The sequence below is a fragment of the Nicotiana sylvestris genome, chromosome 5 (assembly GCF_000393655.2).
Source record: "Nicotiana sylvestris chromosome 5, ASM39365v2, whole genome shotgun sequence".
In the NCBI taxonomy this organism is placed as follows: domain Eukaryota; kingdom Viridiplantae; phylum Streptophyta; class Magnoliopsida; order Solanales; family Solanaceae; genus Nicotiana; species Nicotiana sylvestris.
In genome coordinates, this window is record NC_091061.1 from 111,384,356 (window position 1) to 111,404,218 (window position 19,863).

At 41.9% G+C, this 19,863-nt stretch overlaps 1 protein-coding gene across 1 annotated transcript; it reads left to right on the forward strand.

Annotated features, from left to right (window-relative positions):
• The first annotated feature begins 1,158 nt into the window (after positions 1 to 1,158).
• LOC104222471 (uncharacterized) lies at positions 1,159 to 17,005 on the forward strand. Its single transcript, XM_070146746.1, has 6 exons — positions 1,159 to 1,248; positions 1,347 to 1,469; positions 1,587 to 1,991; positions 2,942 to 3,357; positions 16,517 to 16,658; positions 16,763 to 17,005. The coding sequence occupies exons 1-6, from the start codon at positions 1,159 to 1,161 to the stop codon at positions 17,003 to 17,005; spliced, it is 1,419 nt and encodes a 472-aa protein (XP_070002847.1).
• The last annotated feature ends 2,858 nt before the right edge of the window (positions 17,006 to 19,863 follow it).

Below are 19,863 nucleotides of genomic sequence, written 5' to 3' on the forward strand. Positions count from 1 at the left end.
CAAGAACCACCTAGAAGATGAACTTTCACACCCATTGGTGAACCGTATTCTACCCTATTCCCAAAACTAGTCCAGATGGGTTTCCTGCAACCAGTCCCTCAGACAAGGCACAATCCAGCATCACCTGCTTACAAAGTCGGTGTCAATTGTGCTTATCATTCGGGAGTAGAAGGGCATTATACCAATGATTGTTCGACTTTAAGAAGGGTGGTAGAGAACTTAATAGAACAGGGAAAGATAGTATTAAGGGACGAGGAGGTCCCAAATGTGATCAACAATCCGTTGCCCGCTCACAATAATGGGGCGTTGATTGGGATGATCTGTGAGGACAAGGAGTTTGATCCTGCCCTGAAAGCTATAATCGCCATTGTCTATGCAGAGAGAAAGCCTAAAGCAGCCCCGAAGCAAGAGAAAGGGGAAAAGAAGACTAATACTGTCAAGACTGAACTCGAGAAGAAGGCAGAGATAAAAATGGAGACGATGTTGCCGTCGAAGAATGAAGTTCTCTATATTCCACAAGGTCGATCAGAGAAGCCACAAAGATTCGAAATCAAAAGTGCAATACCAATGTACGTGTTGAAAGGGGCCTATGTGGTCCGGGGAATGATTAAACCGCCTCGGCTGAATGAGCCAGTGGTTATCGGACGCGTACCACAGAAGCCAATGACAGACCCGTCTACGGTACCGTAGAATTATCAACGAACATTGGTTACATACAAAGGCAAAGAAATCACGGGGGAACTTCCAGAAAATACTTCTGTTGGAAAATATTCAGACACTCAAGAAGTAAACAACGCCACACGGAAGCGCTTCCCACCCAAGAAGCCTGTAAGCGCTGAAGAAGTAGAGGCTTTCTTCCAAAAGATGAAAATGCCTGACTATGAAGTGGTGGATCAGTTGCGCAAGCACCCTGAGCAAGTGTCTATGCTATCTTTGCTAATGAGGTCTGCCGAACATCAGAAGATCTTGCTCAAAACCCTGAACGAAGCGTATATACCGGCTGAGACTTCAGTTGAACAACTTGAAAGAATGACGGAAAGGTTCTTTGCAGTTAATCAAGTTTCTTTTAGCAAGAACGATTTATCTCCGTAAGGGGCGGCTCACAACAAGGCTTTACATCTGACGGTCAAGTGTGAAGACTACTACGTCAAGCGAGTAATGTTGGATGGAGGATCGAGTGTCGACATTTGTCCGCTCTCTACGCTGCAAAGAATGGAAGTTGGGACCGGAAGGATTCACCCCAATAATGTATGTGTAAGAGCTTTTGATGGCATCAAGAGGGACACCCTCGGGGAAATAGACTTGATATTGACTATAGGGCCTTGGAGTTCGAAATAACTTTCCAGGTACTGGATATGGACACATCTTACAACTTTCTCCTCAGAAGACCTTGGATTCATGTTGCAGGGGCTGTACCCTCCACTCTCCACCAAATGGTGAAGTTTGAATATGAAGATCGGGAAATTGTGGTCCACGGAGAAGACGAACAGTCTATTTATCGGGACCCATCCACCCCATGTCTTGAAGCAAGAGAAGGGAGTGAGCATACAGTTTATCAGGTTTTTGAAGTTGTGCTGGCTGAGCAGTATAAAGAAGGGAGCCCTTGTCCCCAACCTTTCTTGTCCAACGCTTCAATCATGGTTGCTAAAGAAATGATCCGACAGGGATTCAAGCCGAGAAAAGGGCTTGGAAAATCGCTGCAAGGAATAACTGAACCTATCACCTTGCCTTCCACTAAGAAACTCTTTGGGATAGGCTTCCAACCCAATCCAAAAGATGAAGATTGGGAAAAGAAGAGAAAAAATGAGGGATGGAAGTTGCCTCGACCATTGCCACATTTGTACGAAATTTTCGTCAGACCAAAGTATATTGAAGAAGAAGATGACGAGGCCTTTACGGCCGAAGAGATTGAAGAAATATGTGGGGCAATGAGAGAAATGCTTTACGAAGCTCACATGGTTCAGCTGGGAGAAGGCACAAGCACCGCTGAGGTGCTATACATGGGGCCAAATGCTATGCTTCAAAATTGGGAGGCCACACCGTTCCCAGTTAGGCAGGAGTTCGGGTAGACCTATCCTGCCAACTTTCCTACATCACGAGTTATCCCAGGGTGTAACTCGGATGTTTTTCTTTAGTTTCCTATTTTAACTTCCTGAATTATAAACCATGTTATCTTTCCAATTCCAAGGAATAAAATCAGTATTTCATCATTTTTCCTTTATTCTTTCTGATTTTTGCTATTTTTCTTTTATCTTTTCCTTTCAGTTTTAATAATGCGGCTTTAAATAATATGGCATGCTTGCAGACTTCACGCCCAGATCCAAACGAGCTGTTTAACTGTGAAATAATGAACCAAGAACCGGAATATGACGAAGAAGAGGATTTTAGGGAAATAAATCGAGAATTGGAACACTTTGAGAATAAACCTAAGCCGAATTTGAATGACACCGAACCAGTTAATTTGGGAACTCCTAAAGAAATCCGAGAAACCAAAATAATCATTCACACAGATGAGAAAACACGAGATGCAATAATTCAACTCCTTTTTGAGTTTAAAGACGTGTTTGCTTGGTCATACGATGATATGCCAGGATTAGGTGTTGATCTAGTAGTGCATAAATTGCCAATCTACCCTGATTGTCCTCCAGTTCAACAAAAGCAGAGGAAGTTCAAGACTGATATCAGTGATAAGATCAAATAAGAGATCACAAAGCAGTTGAAAACAAGAGTAATTCGGGTAGTTCAGTATACTATGTGGTTGGCTAATGTAGTTCCGGTACCGAAGAAAGATGGGAAGACTCGGGTGTGTGTGGATTATCAAGATTTGAATAGGGCAAGTCCCAAAGACAATTTCCCGTTGCCTAACATCCACATCCTTGTTGATAACTGTGCCAAACATGAGATACAGTCTTTCGTAGATTGTTACGCCGGATATCATCAGGTGTTGATGGATGAAAAAGATGCCGAGAAGACCACCTTCACTACACCTTGGGGTACTTACTGTTATCAGGTTATGCCATTCAGTTTAAAGAATGCCGGGGCTACTTACATGAGAGCCATGACTGCCATTTTTCATGATATGATGCATCAAGAGATAGAGGTGTATGTAGACGATGTGATAATCAAGTCCAGAACTCAAGACGATCATGTCCGAGACTTGAGGAAATTCTTTGAGAGGTTGAGAAAGTACGACCTGAAGCTGAATCCGGCTAAGTGCGCCTTCGGAGTCCCATCGGGCAAGCTTCTGGGTTTCATAGTAAGCAGGAGAGGTATCGAGTTGGATCCAACAAAAATAAAGTCTATCCGAGATCTACCTCCTCCAAGAATGAAGAAAGATGTGATGAGTCTATTGGGCAGGTTAAACTATATCAGTCGATTCATTGCCCAACTGACTAGCACGTGTGAGCCCATATTCAAGCTATTGAGGAAGGATGCAGCAATCAAATGGACGACTGAGTGTCAAGAGGCTTTTGACAAGATCAAAGAATATCTTTCAAATCCTCCAGTTTTGGTCCCGCCAGAGCCAGAGAGACCCCTGTTCTTGTATCTGACAGTCTTGGAAAATTCTTTCGGTTGTGTCCTCAGACAACATGACATAACTGGAAAGAAAGAGCAGGCGATCTATTACTTAAGCAAGAAGTTCACCAGCTATGAGGCCAAGTACACTTTGTTGGAAAGAACGTGTTGTGCTTTGACGTGGGTCGCTCAAAAATTGAGACATTATCTCCAAGCTCATACTACTTACCTCATAACCAGGTTGGATCCTTTGAAGTACATATTCCAGAAACCAATGCCTACTGGGAGACTAGCAAAGTGGCAAATCTTGCTTACTGAATTCGAAATAAACACCATAGAAGTAGTCTCGGAAAATGCTCATGCTTGGAAGATGTTCTTTGATGGGGCTTTAAACGCCAAAGGTGTAGGAATTGGGGAAATCTTGGTCTCACCCACTGGTCAACACTATCCGGCTACAGCTAGGCTTTGTTTCTTTTGCACGAACAATACAGCTGAATATGAAGCCTGCATCATGGGCATGAGCATGGCGATCGATCAAGATGTTGAAGATTTGTTGATTATGGGGGATTCTGACCTGATTATCCGGCAAGCCCAGGGTGAATGGGAAACTCGAGATGTCAAGCTTATTCCTTACCGGCAGCACGTGAAGGATCTCGGCAAGCGATTCAATTCAATAGAGTTCAGGTATATCCCGCGGTGTCACAATGAACTATCCGGTGCACTTGCCACCTTAGCTTCAACGTTACCTTACCCAGGCAATGCCCACATCGATCCCTTGGAAATCCAAATCAGGGAAAGACACGGTTACTGTAATGTAGTCGAGGCAGGATCAAGTACCCAGCCATGGTACCATGATGTTAAGAGGTTCTTGAAGACACAAGAATACCCCGAACATTCTACTGGAGATCAAAAGAGAACTATTAGGCGGCATGCGGGTGGATTCTTTTTGAGCGGCGAGGTATTGTATAAAAGAACCCCGGATCTCAACTTGTTAAGATGTGTTGACAACGAAGAAGCAGGAAATGTCATGCATGAAGTACAAGCAGGAGTGTGTGGACCTCATATGAACGGGTATGTCCTGGCGAAGAAAATCCTTCGAGCTGGGTATTATTGGATAACCATGGAGAAAGACTGCTTCAGTTTCGTCCGGAAATGTCATTAGTGCCAGGTACATGGAGATCTGATTCATGCACCTCCAACAGAGATACATCCTATGTCGGCACCATGGCCTTTTGTCGCCTGGGGTATAGACGTCATTGGTCCGATTGAGACGAAAGCCTCAAATGGGCACAAATTCATATTGGTCGCTATTGACTACTTCACAAAATGGGTCGAAGCTGTCACTCTCAAATCAGTCACTAAGAAAGCCGTGGTGGATTTTGTACATTCAAATCTTATCTGTCGTTTTGGTATTCCTGCAACCATCATCACAGATAATGCGGCAAACTTGAATAGTCACTTGATGGAGGATGTATGCGAACAGTTCAAAATAACGCATAGGAACTCCACTCCTTATCGGCCCAAGGCCAATGTCGCTGTTGAATAAGCAAACAAAAACAACAAGAAGATTTTGAGGAAGACGATCCAGAGTTCCAGACAATGGCATGAACAGTTACCTTTTGCCTTGCTGGGATATCGCACTACAGTACGCACATCAGTAGGGGCAACCACATACTTGTTGGTTTATTGGACCGAGGCTGTGATACCGGCAGAGGTAGAAATTCCTTCGCTTTGAACCATTGTTGAAGCAGAAATTGAAGATATCGAGTGGGTTAAGACTCGATTGGAGCAGTTGACTTTAATTGACGAAAAAAGAATGGCTGCGGTTTGTCACGGACAGTTGTACCAACAAAGGATGGCCCGTGCTTACAACAAGAAAGTGCAACCCAGGAATTTTGAAGTAGGTCAACTGGTATTAAGGCGCATTCTGCCACATCACCAGGAAGCGAAAGGAAAATTTGCTCCTAATTGGAAAGGCCCATACATCATCAGGAAGATATTGCCAAGAGGACCGTTGTAACTGGGTGATATTGAAAAAAATGATCCTGAAATAGCCGTGAACGCGGATGCAGTCAAGAGGTACTATGTCTGAGTTTATTTCGGTGATGTGTTGGCACATTTGAGATGATGAAGGCTTTTATTCCCGCTACCCAAGCACTATCAACTCTCTCTACAAACCCTTTGAGCCGGTTACATTTCCTTGGCTACCCTCTTTGGAATCCAAAAGCACCGTTGAAAAAAAAAACAAACAAACAAATGATTGGCCTGAACTACGTCTGACTTGATTCCGAAAGGATACGTAGGCAGCCTCTCTCTGGGGTTCAGTCACACCAAAATAAAAATCCAAATTTCCTCAAAATAAAACTGGGGCAGATGTTATAATGGTCCCGCGGTAATCCCGTTTTGAATGGTTCCAAAGATTGTGAGGCAAGAAAAGGTTACAGCTACTTGGATCTGAGGCAAGAAAATGAGAGAAATAAAACGAGAGAGTCTTATTGGTGAAAACCCACACGGGTACCGTAAGGCAATGGTGAGCAGAGAAATCGAAAATGAGAGAGTTTGTTTAGTAAAAACTCGCAAAGAGTGCTATCAGGAAACGATGAGAAGAGAAATGATAGAGGTCGACTAGCGAAAACCCGCAAAGGGCGCTGTCGGCCTAAAAGATGATTTCACCACAGAAAGTTCTGGCAAGGTTCCCTGGTTGGGAAACATAGATCCATTTTTGGTTCATGAGGAAATGCAAGTTCGTGAGGTTAGGGCATCCAGTCCAAAGGGCATGTCATGTCAGTTTAAAGCCAGCATGTACCTCAGATAAGTCCTTCTTTTCCCCGAAAGGGACGCTTCTCTTTTAAATTCGTTTCTCCGCTCTTTGTTTACCTTTACTTGAATCCCTTTCGTTTTAACTCTAAATTCCAAAATGTGTTAGAAAGAAAAGGTGGCAGGACCGGTTTCACAGAGCTCCGTCTAGCAAGAAGTGAAGAAAATACCCAGCCTCAGTGGTGCGTCAGTCCAATCCCGACTGATCATGATGTTGCTTACCATAAAAAAATCCCCAATGAGATCTGCCCTAGTAAAAATCCCCAAGAAGAATAAGATGAAAGAACCAAAGCCTCACACGGGCGAATCATCATGAAATTCGGAAATCCGAGTCTGATCAATTTGAAAGGGGGTCGCCTTTGAATCTAATCAATGGCGAAGTTTCTCAATAGAAAATGAGGCCGGGACAAAGCAATTGGAATGATCAAGGGCACCGAACCAACCACCATTTTTAAACTGACAATTGTTCTTTGTTTGGAGAATTGAAACAGGTACAATCCAAATCAACCGTGCAAGAAGCAGGTGCAACCAAAAGGGAAAAGAAATGCACAAGTGCAAGAAACAGCTTTGCAGCAAGGAGTCAACCCAAAAGGGAAGTTTCCTCCAAATTCTCTCCTGCATTTTTACTAAACAAAAAAAATAAAAAATAATGAAAAATATATAAAAACGAAAAGAGAAATAAGAAGAAAATTCCAAAAAGGGGTTAGTTTAGAAGCCCCAAAATCAAATTTTCTTTTAGCCGACATTAGGGCTCTAATCCCTGAGTTGAGCGATTTTCCTTTTAGCCGACATTAGGACTCCAATCCCTGAGTTGAGCGATTTTCCTTTTAGCCGACATTAGGGCTCCAATCCCTGAGTTGAGCGATTTTCCTTTAGCCGACATTAGGGCTCCAATCCCTGAGTTGAGCGATTTTCCTTTAGCCGACATTAGGGCTCCAATCCCTGAGTTGAGCAGTTTCCTTTTAGCCGATATTAGGGCTCCAATCCTTGAGTTGAGCGACTTTCCTTTTAGCCGACATAAGGGCTCCAATCCCTGAGTTGAGTAATTTTCCTTTAGCCGACATAAGGGCTCCAATCCCTGAGTTGAGCGATTTTCTTTTAGCCGACATTAGGGCTCCAATCCCTGAGTTGAGCAATTTTCTTTTAGCCGACATTAGGGATCCAATCCCTGAGTTGATCGATTTTCCTTTTAGCCGATATTAGGGCTCCAATCCCTGAGTTGAGCGATTTTCCTTTTAGCCGAACTTAGGGCTCCAATCCCTGAGTTGAGCGATTTTCCTTTAGCTGACATTAGGGATCCAATCCCTGAGTTGAGCGATTTTCCTTTAGCCGACATTAGGGCTCCAATCCCAGAGTTGAGCAATTTCCTTTTATCCAACATTAGGGCTCCAATCCCTGAGTTGAGCGATTTTTCTTTTAGCCGACATTAGGGCTCCAATCCCTGAGTTGAGCGATTTTTCTTTTAGCTGGCATTAGGTCTCCAATCCCTGAGTTGAGCAATTTACTTTTAGCCAACATTAGGGCTCCAATCCCTGAGTTGAGCAATTTTCCTTTTAGCCGACATTAGGGCTCCAATCCCTGAGTTGAGCGATTTTCCTTTAGCCGACATTATGGCTCCAATCCCTGAGTTGAGCGATTTTCCTTTAGCCGACATTAGGGCTCCAATCCCTGAGTCGAGCAATTTCTGTTTAGCCGACATTAGGTCTCCAATCCCTGAGTTGAGCGATTTTTCTTTTAGCCAACATTAGGGCTCCAATCCCTAAGTTGAGCGATTTTTCTTTTAGCCTGCATTAGGGCTCCAATCCCTGAGTTGAGCAATTTCCTTTTAGCCAACATTAGGGCTCCAATCCCTGAGTTGAGCAATTTTTCTTTTAGCCGACATTAGGGCTCCAATCCCTGAGTTGAGCAATTTTCTTTTAGCCGACATTAGGGCTCCAATCCCTGAGTTGAGCGATTTTCTTTTAGCCGACATTAGGGCTCCAATCCCTGAGTTGAGCAATTTTCTTTTAGCCAACATTAGGGCTCCAATCCCTGAGTTGAGCAATTTTCTTTTAGCCGACAATAGGGCTCCAACCCCTGAGTCGAGCGGTTTTCCCTTTTAGCCAATATTAGGGCTCCAATCCCTGAGTTGAGCGTTTTGCCTTTTGCAAACATTAGGGCTCCAATCCCTGAGTTGCGCCTTTTAGACATGAGGTTTCCCATCCCCTCGTCAATTCTGTAGATTTTTATGGCAATTAACTCACGAAATTTTCCTAGTGAAACTGGGGAAGAAAATTTTGTTTGTTTGTTTGTTTTGTTGTCTGAGCAGGTCTGACCTCGAGGCACATGGATAGAGATGACCTACGGAGTGAGTCTCAAAATCCAGAATAAAGAAAGGAAGAAAAGAACAAAAAGAAGATGTTCCCAAATATTGGAGCAAAAAAAGTGCGGATCGCTCATAATCTGATTGAAGTCACGAGCTCCGCCAATCCCGTTTCACTCAATGCTGCAGAAATAAACAAGCGACTACAACTTGCGAGCATCAATATTTGGATCAAAGTCTACAAACAGAATCATCTAAGGCTCAAGATCAAGTTGCAAAAGAATTATAGATAGGAATCTTGTAACTAGTGGTTGACAGGCATAGGTAGATAGTTTAGTTTCAATTTTCCTTGGTTGTAATAAGGAGGTCGGTAAAGCAGTAGCGGCAGCAGAAACAGCAGTAACGGCAGCATTGCAGTCCCATGGTAGTACCAGCTACCAAAACTTCCCGAACTACATTGACCTGATTCCTGTTTAGCCCAGGATATGTAGGAAACCTCTGAAGCAAAGGTTCAGTCAAATCTTTCAAAAATGCTTCACACGGAGTATTCCAAGGGGCAAAAATCGTTTGTGTCTTCTCACTTTATCTTTGCACGAAAACTCTTTGTGTTTTCGGACAAAGAGGGGCAGCTGTGAGCACGTGATTTTTGTTTCCACGATAAATTACTCCAAAAGAAATCGAAAAATGAAACAAATTGTCTTGGTGTATAATTTTGAGAATTCGCGTGGTATTTTTGATAGTTATTTGTAGTCCTTGTCTTTGATTGTTTATTTTTATTAATTAAAAATACAAAAAATATGTTGTGTGTAAATTTAGGATCTTATTCTACTATTAGGAATTAATTAAATCGTATTTGGTTTTGTTTAAATGAATGAAAATCACAAAAAATATTATCTTTGGTAATTTCGTCATTTTTATCGTTTAAAGTTTGATTTTGTTTAAATAATATATGATATTGTGTGTTAATTATTGCTAAAAATCAATTAATGTCCGTGTGATATAATTTTAATTTTTATAATTTATCTTTAGGATTTTTGTAAATTCGGAATTTAAATTAGGAATTAAAAAGGAAAAGAACAAAAAATAGAAAAGGAATTCGGACTGGGCCACTTCCTTATGGGCCAAAATTAGGCCCAAACGAGACCTATACCCGGTCCAAATCTTCAGCTCTCAAAGACGCCTCAGACGACGTCGTTTCGAGACCGGCGAATCTCGACCGTTCATCCATCCTCATTAAAACTAAACGACCCTGTTTCTACACCAAACGACCCCGTCCCGTCCCTCACCAATTAATCCAAGCCATTAAGATCATTTGATCTAACGACTCAAATTAATTTCCACGTTCTATATACCTAAAACCCCCAAACTCCTCTTACCCGTCCCATTCCAAAACACCCTTCCCTCCCGTCTCTGACCCAAAACAAAACCCTCAAGAACCCTAGCGCCGCCCTTCCATCCCCTCACCATAAGCCCGGCAACAACGATGCCGGTGACCACCAAATTAACACCCCTAGTGCACCTCGACCCCCTGGACACGGATCTGCAAACCGTTTGGTTCGAATCAACCTACACTGTCTCGAATCTTCATCTGAAGATTCGAGCCAAACCTCAACTTGTACTAACCAACCCCAGACTAACACCCAATAATCCCCTTTACTTCCTCGTTCTTAATCCCTAACCAGATTGGCTCGAACATGAGCAAAACCCGTCGACTGATGGATCTAGGGTTTCAGCATTTCGAGGCACGTCAAAGCTTCAAGATCGGTTGGCTTATATTCAGTATTGTAGGCCTATTTCTCATGAAATAGACATATAATACTGACTAGGACTCAAATTCGAAAGAACATACTGTTAAAATCCGAGGAAAGAACAGTAAGTTTCTCCTTAATTTCCTTTGTTTCCTTCTTAGTTTTTGTTTGGTCTGTTTCGAATTGTATCTTTGTTTTGATTTATTTTTATCATATGTTCAGTACTTCTCTCTTTCTCATCAGACTGTTTGTTGGGTCCGAGTTCTATATGTTAGAAGATATGACATTGGTTCAGACTTGTCTTCTATATGTGATATGTGGTTTCTTTGTTCTTTGATATTCATCAATCCTTGTTAAGTTCAGTATTATCACAGAATTTCCTTCATTCTATTTAGCTCAATTTGGAATTATGAATTAATCATTCCCATAATATGCCATTGTTGATTTGATGTTTGACCTGGTGTGTGTGCTGATTAGTGGTAATGCTGTTGTTGATTTCTTTTTTTTCTGTTTAAGCATTGATGAACTTTGTTTTCAGTTCTTAGATTCAGCTTCAATGTTTCTGCTAAGCTTTTGTTGTTAGTGTGATTTTGTTTTGAAGTTTCAACCCAGAATTTAGGTGTTTGAATTGGCTATAGCTGCAGTTTAATATAGATTTCAGAGTTCAATTTGAATTGATATAGAATTGTTGTCCCTGTTTATTTATTTTGGACAGCATGTGCATTGTAGTTCTTTAATGGATTAAAGTTAACTTGACAGCATGTGCTGTCAGGACATAATCATGCTGCCCATACTTGTTTAGTTTAATAAAGGAAAAACTATTTTAATAGTGAAAAGAGGGCTGTCAAGGGAATCTAATGGGAATACTTTTGTTTTTAAACTGTGAGTGGAAAAACAGAAGGGAGAACATGGGGGGTTCAGTTTTTTTAAATGGGTTTTAACAGGCTGGGAATGAAGTTGAGTTTGGGCTATAAAAGGGGAAGGGTTTCAAAGGAAGAAAGGGGGAGAAAAATTAGAACCTAAGGGAGCTGATCTTAGAACAAGGGGGAGAGCTAATTTCTGGACTTCAATCCTAGGCAGACAATAAACAAAAAACCTTTGTCTGCTCTATTGAAGCTGAAAATTCTGCTGTCCTTCACCTTTTTTTTTGTTTTGAAATCAGCATTAACCTGCTATTGTTCTATTGAAACTTAGGATTCTTTCTTTGAGTGTCCGAAAATCAGAAACTGTTGTTCCACTGTTGTTTCAGATTCACCTATTTCTGCTTGTGATTAACATTGGTATTTCCGGGTTTAATCTGAGCCTCCTGAGTCTGTTTTGTTTGGATATTGGGTACTATTTCATTGAGTTATTGCTGGTTGGTTCACTGGGGTTTATTCTGCCTTGTTGTTACTGCTGCTGTTGGCTATTGTTATTTGCTGAACATCTACTGCTTCTTCCACTGATCTTCATCTCCTTTCTTTGCTCTTCCAAATACCAGGTACACAAACTGAATACACTGGTACATCTTGTAAGCTACTCGAAGCATAAATGTGAGAAATGGGAAAGATTTGAAGCGATAGTTTAGTGTAGTTTTTTATTGTCTGCATTTTAACATTCTATGCACTGCCTATGTAAACTCTGTTTACACATTGAACCTTATTTATATGTTAGCTAGTTGCACGAACTAGAATCAGTTGGTTGTCGTTTATGTATAACATGGGCTTTATCCTATAGCAGTTTAAGTCGCAAACTACTCCCCCGTAGGCTTTTAGCTTAAATGGACTGACAGTGTAATTGTAGCATTCTACTAGTTCAATTTGGTCAATTAAACAACATGTTCCAAATCCGTATCAGGCCTTAGGCGATTACTCAATAGTTCAATCTATTTTAGTTAACAACTTGTTCATCTGAATTCGTAAAAATGGGTTTCATTAGGTACCACTTTCATTTCGGATTCTTAAAGTTCGAACATGTGTAGAGTCTTTCAGCTAAGACCAAAATCTAAATGAGGATGGCACAGGTCCAGTTTTACCCCTTATACATCGGACCTGGGCCCATAATGGTTAACCAATTGCTCTTATTGTATCGTTTTCAGATTTAACGACTCACTTTCGAAACTCAACTATAATAACTCGTGAGCATGTAAATAAGTTAGAACTCTTTTTCTTTCATTATAGAGACGAACGAAAAAATAAGAAAACATAGTCACTATAGGTCGATCCTTTTGATAATGAGACGAGCCTCGCCAAATAAAAATGCAAATTGCGGGGCCCTCAATAATTCGTCATAATAAATACTTAGAATTTGGGATGGGCCGTTTTAGTGAATTTCACTGCCTTCCTCAAAGATAATAACGCGTTAGACACTTTAGGCACGATTTTAATTAAATTACATGCTTAAATTCGGGTGCGCATTTATGTGACCCAAATCCAAATCTCAACGAAGTCGGAATGTATTGACAACCACGGGCACATTGATTGTGACGTGGTTCGAAATGCATTTTCACGATGTTGCAATTCCATAAAAAAATAAATAATAATAAAAGTGGTTTAAACCTAATAAAAGCACACAAGTTATAACATGTATTAAAATCAAATATTTAGCCATTATAACAATTTAAGCGACCGTGCTAGAACCACGGGATTCGGAGGTGCCTAACACCTTCCCTCGAGTCAACAAAATTCCTTACTTAGAATTTCTGGTTCGCAGACTTCATTTGGAAAGTCGAAAATTTCCTCGATTTGGGATTCAAGATAAACCGGTGACTTGGGACACCAAAAGCCAAACCTTTCCCAAGTGTCGACTTTGAATTAAATAAATAATCTCATTTCGAATAATGTCACTTAAATTGGAAAAACTCCCTTATATACCTTCGGGTGTGACAAAGTTGAGTTAGAAAGATAGTAAAACTCAGAATCAGATTAGTCACATAAAGAAAAGAAAGTCTAAAATAAAAGCTTTCAGTCGAGTCAAGTACTCAAACAAACAATTTCAGCCCGTAAGACCTAGGGCTTTTCAACAAGAATCGAGTTTTAAAAGGGTAACACAAATAAATCAAACAAGAGCGAGGAACTTAATTAAACAAGTATACATTTAAAAAAACAGCTTCAGGATTCGAATGAGACCCAAAAGAAATTAGGATTTTCAACATGTTGAATCAAGTAGAAGGAAATCATAACCAACAGTTCGAACATAGTAAAGTCATAAAACAACATCGAGAATCAGAGAAAAGATTTTTGAAATAACTTAAAGGAAAACCCTAATCAGAATGATGAAGAGTCGTTTTGAAAACAACGTTGAAGAACCTTTGAGAAAAAAATGCTTAAAAGTTCTTGGTAAGCATAGATCTAATGTAGATATGAAAGAAATCGAAAGATCTTAGAGATTAGGGTTTCAGAAAACCCAAAAGAAAACGATAAAAATCTCGAAAGTTAACGATCTAACCATAAAATGCCAAGGACCCACCTTGAAAGGGTCCTCCTCAAAATTCTGCCCCAGTTTAATGGGTTGATGCTTCTGGCTGTTGCTTGCGACGATCGGCTGAAATTACTTTGGAATTTTGAGGGTCCTCTTCAAAATTCTGCCCTAGTTTCCAATTGCGGGGGAAATGAAAATTTTATTGACTTATGACCGAACTTATAGGGCTGCCTATGTATCCCCTCTTAAACGGGAATCAGGTCAGGCGTAGTTCAATTTACATCATATAAGGAAAGCATAAAGATTACACATAGTAACGCTGGACTGCATATGAATTGACCGGCTTCGGCCAGACTTCTCCGTCTATTTCTGCAAGTATGAGGGCTCCTCCTATCAGAACCCGGTGAACCATGTATGGACCCTGCCAGTTAGGAGAGAAATTCCCTTTGGCTTCATTTTGATGCGGAAAAATTCTCTTTAACACCAGCTTCCCCGGTGTGAATTGTCTTGGCTTGACTCTTGTTGAAGGCTCTGGACATTCTGTTCTGATAGAGTTGACCATGGCAAACTGCATTCATTCTCTTTCCGTCTATGAGGGCTAGTTGCTCATAACGACTTTTTACCCACTCCTCATTGTCGAGCTCAGCTTCTTGTATGATCCTTAGGGAAGGAATTTCTACCTCAGCGGGAATGACAGCCTCTGTACCATAAACCAGCATATAGGGGTTGCCCCGGTTGATGTGCGAACTGTGGTACGATAACCCAGAAGAGCAAATGATAACTTCTCATGCCACTGTCTGTGATTTTCGATCCATCCAGATCTGATGATAACCAGCAAAGTAATCTATGAATGACTGTAGCTCATGCTTGGCGTAATTATCAATCAGGATGTGTATATTTGGCAAAGGGAAGTCGTCTTTCGGACTGGCCTGATTGAGATCTCGGTAGTCGACACAGACTCTGGCCTTCCCATCCTTCTTTGGTACTGGCAGAATGTTGGCTAACCATGTCGGGTATTCTACTACCCTAAGAACCTTAGCTTTGATCTGCTTGTTGACTTCTTCTTTGATTTTCAAACTCATATTAGGCTTGAACTTTCTGAGCTTTTGCTTTACCGGTGAACACATTGGATCGGTTGGCAGTTTGTGAGCCACAATAGACGTACTCAGACCAGTCATGTCATCATACGACCAGGTGAATATGTCCTCAGACTCTTTTAGGAATTCTGTATACTCTTTCTTCTTTGATAACGATAGGTGAATGTTGATTCGTGTTTCCTTGACGTTTTCTGTATCTCCCAGGTTGACAATTTCGGTCTCGTCCAGGTTAGACTTAGGTTTGTTCTCAAAGTTCTCAACTTCTTTGACAATCTTGTCAGGTATGTCATCTTCCTTTGAATCAATGTCTGTTTGTTGCATTGCCTTATTGTATGTCACAGTCGTTGGTTCATCAAGACAAGTAATAGTAATGTTGTATAAGTAAAGTAATGAGAGAAAACGATAGTAATAAGTGTTAATCTATAAGAAAAGTCAAAATGCTTTGATAAATTACAAAACTGTTTTGAACATTGAAGATCTTATTGTGGGAATTGACAATGCGAAAAGAAAATCATTTAGTAAAAACAATGGATAATGCCTTGCTACCCCAAGGTACGCTGGGCTTTGGCTGTCCTAATGGTCCAATTCTTGAGATAGGCCCCTATGATCACGGCCTATATGGAAGGGCCTTCCTCCCCCTCCTCCTCGAGAACAACACAACAGTCCATGTCATTGTCTTTTAGGAACAAATTTTTTACCACTGCAAGTGTTTCTTCATCTGATCCATAAATAATGTCAGCCTGTTGGAAAGTCTGCTCTAGATGTGGTATTGGCTGCTCTAGTGGATAGTAAGTACCGCGCCATGGTGGCGACCAGTTGTTGAATTCTTCCCAGGTGTAATCATATCCCAAACCGAAAGTAGTGCCATATTTCTTGAGTTTTATGGGTTTAAAGATTCCCTGGAGGTTCTTGCCGAGCCCCTTGCCAGGATTGTACCCACTCCAATTTAGTATACCCTCGATTTTGCTATCCCACCATTTGTCCTTGTTGATAGCATTGACTCGTTCAATATGGTGGTAAGTCTCTGCACCCAGCTTCCTTCTTCTCTCAATCGTCAGAATGATCTAACGACTGTATATAGGGTTGCTACCGTCGCCGTGAATGATCACTTCCTGGTGATTCCATTCGAATTTTACTGCCTGATGCAGTGTTGATGCTACGACCCTAGCGGCATGAATCTGTGGTCATCCCAACAGCAGGTTGTAAGATGTTGGTACATCTATCATTTGGAAATCGACATCAAACCATGTTGGTCCCATCTACAAGCATATGATAATCTCCCTAATGGTGGACCTCTGAGAACCATCAAAATTTTTCACATTGATTGCTCCATCTTTTACCTCGTGCAGCCCTTTACCCAACTTCTTGAGTGTTACCAGCGGACAAATATTAAGACTGGAACCTCCATCGATCAGGATTCTGGTGATGAAATAGTCCTCACATTGCACGGTGATGTGCAGTGCTTTGTTGTGCCCCAGCCCCTCAGGTGGTAGCTCGTCCTCATGAAAGGTGATCTTATGGCTCTCTAGCACTTGTCCTACCATGTTAGCCATTTCCCCGCCAATGATGTTGCTTGGTACATATGCTTCACTCAGCTTCTTCAGCAGAGCGTTCTTGTGTGCTTCGAAATTTTGTAGCAAAGCAAGAATGGAGATTTGCGCTGGTCTTTTGTTCAACTGGTCGATGACCGAGTATTCCTTGGCCTGTATCTTTCTCCAAAGATCGTCTAGACCTGTCTCAATGATGGGTGGCCGGTTGGAGGCCTGCTTGCATGACTCGGTTAGATTTTTCGCGGTATAAACTCTACCAGTTCTCGTCATACCCTGTGCGGCAACAGTCTCTTCAACCTAACCTTGCCTTTCCTTCTTACATCGGCTATATAGTCCCAGGGTACAACCTTTGTATGGAATGGTGTCATGGTCGACATCGCCACTGGGATCGGCGTGGCTATCCTTACTCCGAATGGAGCATGTGCCTTGGGTGGCAAGACTGCAACTTCAAATGGTGTGGGTGAATTTGTCGGAGACACAAATTCGACCTCAATTGGTGCTGGTGTCTTTGCAGATGATGTCGCTTCAAATTCAAGTGGCACAGACATATTTACTTCACTGTCCCCAAATGGATGAATCTGGACTGTGATTGGATTAAGAGTAACTATTGGCTTCTTTGGGTGATCGCCTTCTACGATCAACCCAATTGATCCCTCGGGATCCCAATCATCCTCTATTTCAATCATGTGAATGCCTCCACCCTTATGGTCCAACAGAGGGTTATTGCAAACAATTGGAGCGGGTTCCTTTGCCACAAAAATCTTGTTATCAATTAAAGTCTGGATCTTGTCTTTCAAAGAACAACATTCATCGATGGTGTACCCTTTCATGCCGGAGTGGTATGCACAGGATTTGTTTAAGTTAACCCACTGAGAAGGGTTCTCAGGGGTTGCAGTAGGGATGGGGGTGACGTAACCAACAACTTTGAGTCTTTCATACAGTTGGTCAATGAGCTTAGCAATAGCTGTATATTGTTTTGGAGGTCTGCAATCAAAATTTGGCCGAGGTCTAGGGAACTTTTTGGCGTGCAGGGGGTGATTGATAGTGGGATGGTTGAGTATTATAGGTTTGGTAGACATGAGCGGGTTGGGAGCATCTGGGTGAAGTAGGTTGATATGTGGGAGGTGGAGGTGATTGATAAGTCGGTGGCGGAGCTTGATAGGAGGGTGAGGGTGCTTGGTAGTTTGGAGTAGGCTGATATGTGAGTCGAGGTGTTGGGTAAGTTTGGTATTTGATAGGAGATTTGGTCCTTTGTGCAACCATCACGGCTCCTACGTCCCTTTTCTTGGACACACCACCGTACTGTAAAGCCTTATTTGTAGCTTGCAAGGCCTCAAAGTTTGTAACCATACCGCTTTAGTTACCCTCTTCAATTCTTTCACCCAGTTTGATAATATCAGAAAATTTGTGTCTTTCAATATCATTAGTCGTTCATAGTATTGCGGGTCCTGGGCCCGGACAAAGAATTTGTTCATCTGTTCCTCTTCTAACGCAGGTCTGACCTTAGCAGCTTCGGACCTCCAGCGAGTGGCATACTCGCGAAATGTTTCTGTAGGCTTCTTCTTTAGATTCTGAATATAGAACACATCCGGCGCATTTTTTGTATTGAACCTGAACCTGTCCATAAAGTCGGGCACCATACTTACACAGCTAGATCACTTCTATGGATCTTGACTGATGTACCAAGACAGTGCATCTCCTTTCAGACTTCTCATGAACAGCTTCATGCAGATTCTCTCGTCTTTTCCTACTCCAACCAGCTTGTCATAGTATGTTCTCAAATGGACCCTTGTATCCCCTATACCATCAAATATTTCGAACTTTGGAGGTTTGTACCCCTCGGGTAGTTCGACATCGGGCTGTATGCAAAGATCATCATAGTTCAGCCCCTCAATTCCCTTGCTTCCTTCAATGCCTTGAATCCGGCTAGTCAACTTCTTAAGTTCCTCAACCAGGTTCATGATGAGTAGGTCTTTTTCATCAGACTCGAGTGTGCTTGAGATAGGTTGGGTGGAGTGTGTCATGGTCTCCACGTAGATAGGGGTGTTGTGGTGGGTGTGAAAGTGGTCATTTGTGGAGTTTTGGGGTTTTGGGATGAGTAGTGGAGTATTGTTTGGGTTGTGGCAAGTGTTGCATTGAGTCTTTGGTGGAACAGTGTAATGGTGAGGAGCGGGATGATTCTGTTGCTTTGGGATGTTTTGAGGCGGTGTAGGGTTTTGTGTGTTGGGAAAAGTGATATCCGGGGTGCTGAGGGAAAATGATAAGCTTGCCAAATTCCGAACCTGATCGACCTCTTCTTGGAATTTCAACAGCTTTTGTTCAAGTTGGGATATATTCTCCTTAGGAACCTGAGTACCATGGCCATTAGTGGCCTCTATCCGTTCAGTTGAATTCCCCTCTCTGGCGTTGTTCAAATCTTCCATCTTGCCTTTGTTCTTGTTTTTTATAGGACTAAGAGGAGGAGTGGGTGGAGGGCCCCTAGATCTCGTGGAATAGGATGATGTTGCCAGAGTGCACGAACTAACCTTTGGGGAGGGGAATAATAAAAATAAAAACAAAAACAAAAACAAAAACAAAAGGTAACCAAGTTAGTGAGGATTATAGGAAGTATTGCAATATTTAAACACATAGTGCGTGAATATAAATCGCCTCCTAATTTGGGGACCTCTTTGCGCTCGAGGTAGGCCTAGCGACAAATTGATTTGGAGAACCTAGGATGCTAAATGCCTCATTTTATTGATAAAGATAGACGAATCTCAAATTGACACTAAATAAATAGGAAATGAAAATCACTAATGGCCATTGGCCTTATTACATTTTATAGAGCAAAAAGAAAAACTCCTATCTATTTGGTCCCAGCAGGACCTTTCCCAGATTCGGCATCCTTGGCTCCGTCAAACAGCTTTCCCAACTCGCGAAGTCCTAAAAATAGGTAGGCCTTGACTAGATGTGTGCCTTCGATTCCTTTAGCATTTTGGTAGTCTTCGACCCTCTTGAGAAACTTTCTCTCCAACTCCACTATGCCTCGCTCCAAGTATCCCAGTCACTTGTTGGCACTGACAGCCATGTCCTTCCATTCCTCAATTAACTTCTGGTTGGACTCTTGTATCTCTCGGTGTTCGCTTTCATATTCCCGGATTCTTTTGCGCAGTTGGTAGCATTTGACCTTTGCCTCGGCCCTTTCATCTATGATCCTGTGACCTCGAGCAAACCCTGGCTGGTCCAAACCATCATGATTTTCTTCCAACCAACCTGAGTATAAAGGAGCGCAACCAGCATGATACATGTCTGGCTTGATGGTATCTCTCCCCATTATGATCTTGCAGTACCACATATGCTGAGCTTGGCACTTGTAAGGATGTCATCATTCTGGAAGTCATCCCGGAAATGATTCATCTTGTTGACCCTGGGTATAACCTGCTTTCTATCAGCTT

Bases quoted from the DNA above. Each gene is read 5' to 3' on its own strand.
- LOC104222471 (XM_070146746.1), top strand. From the start codon at position 1,159: ATGTTGGATGGAGGATCGAGTGTCGACATTTGTCCGCTCTCTACGCTG. The intron at 1,470-1,586 runs GTCCACGGAGAA...CTGGCTGAGCAG, and splicing joins ATGAAGATCGGGAAATTGTG to TATAAAGAAGGGAGCCCTTG. The intron at 1,992-2,941 runs GTGCTATACATG...GGATATCATCAG, and splicing joins AAGGCACAAGCACCGCTGAG to GTGTTGATGGATGAAAAAGA.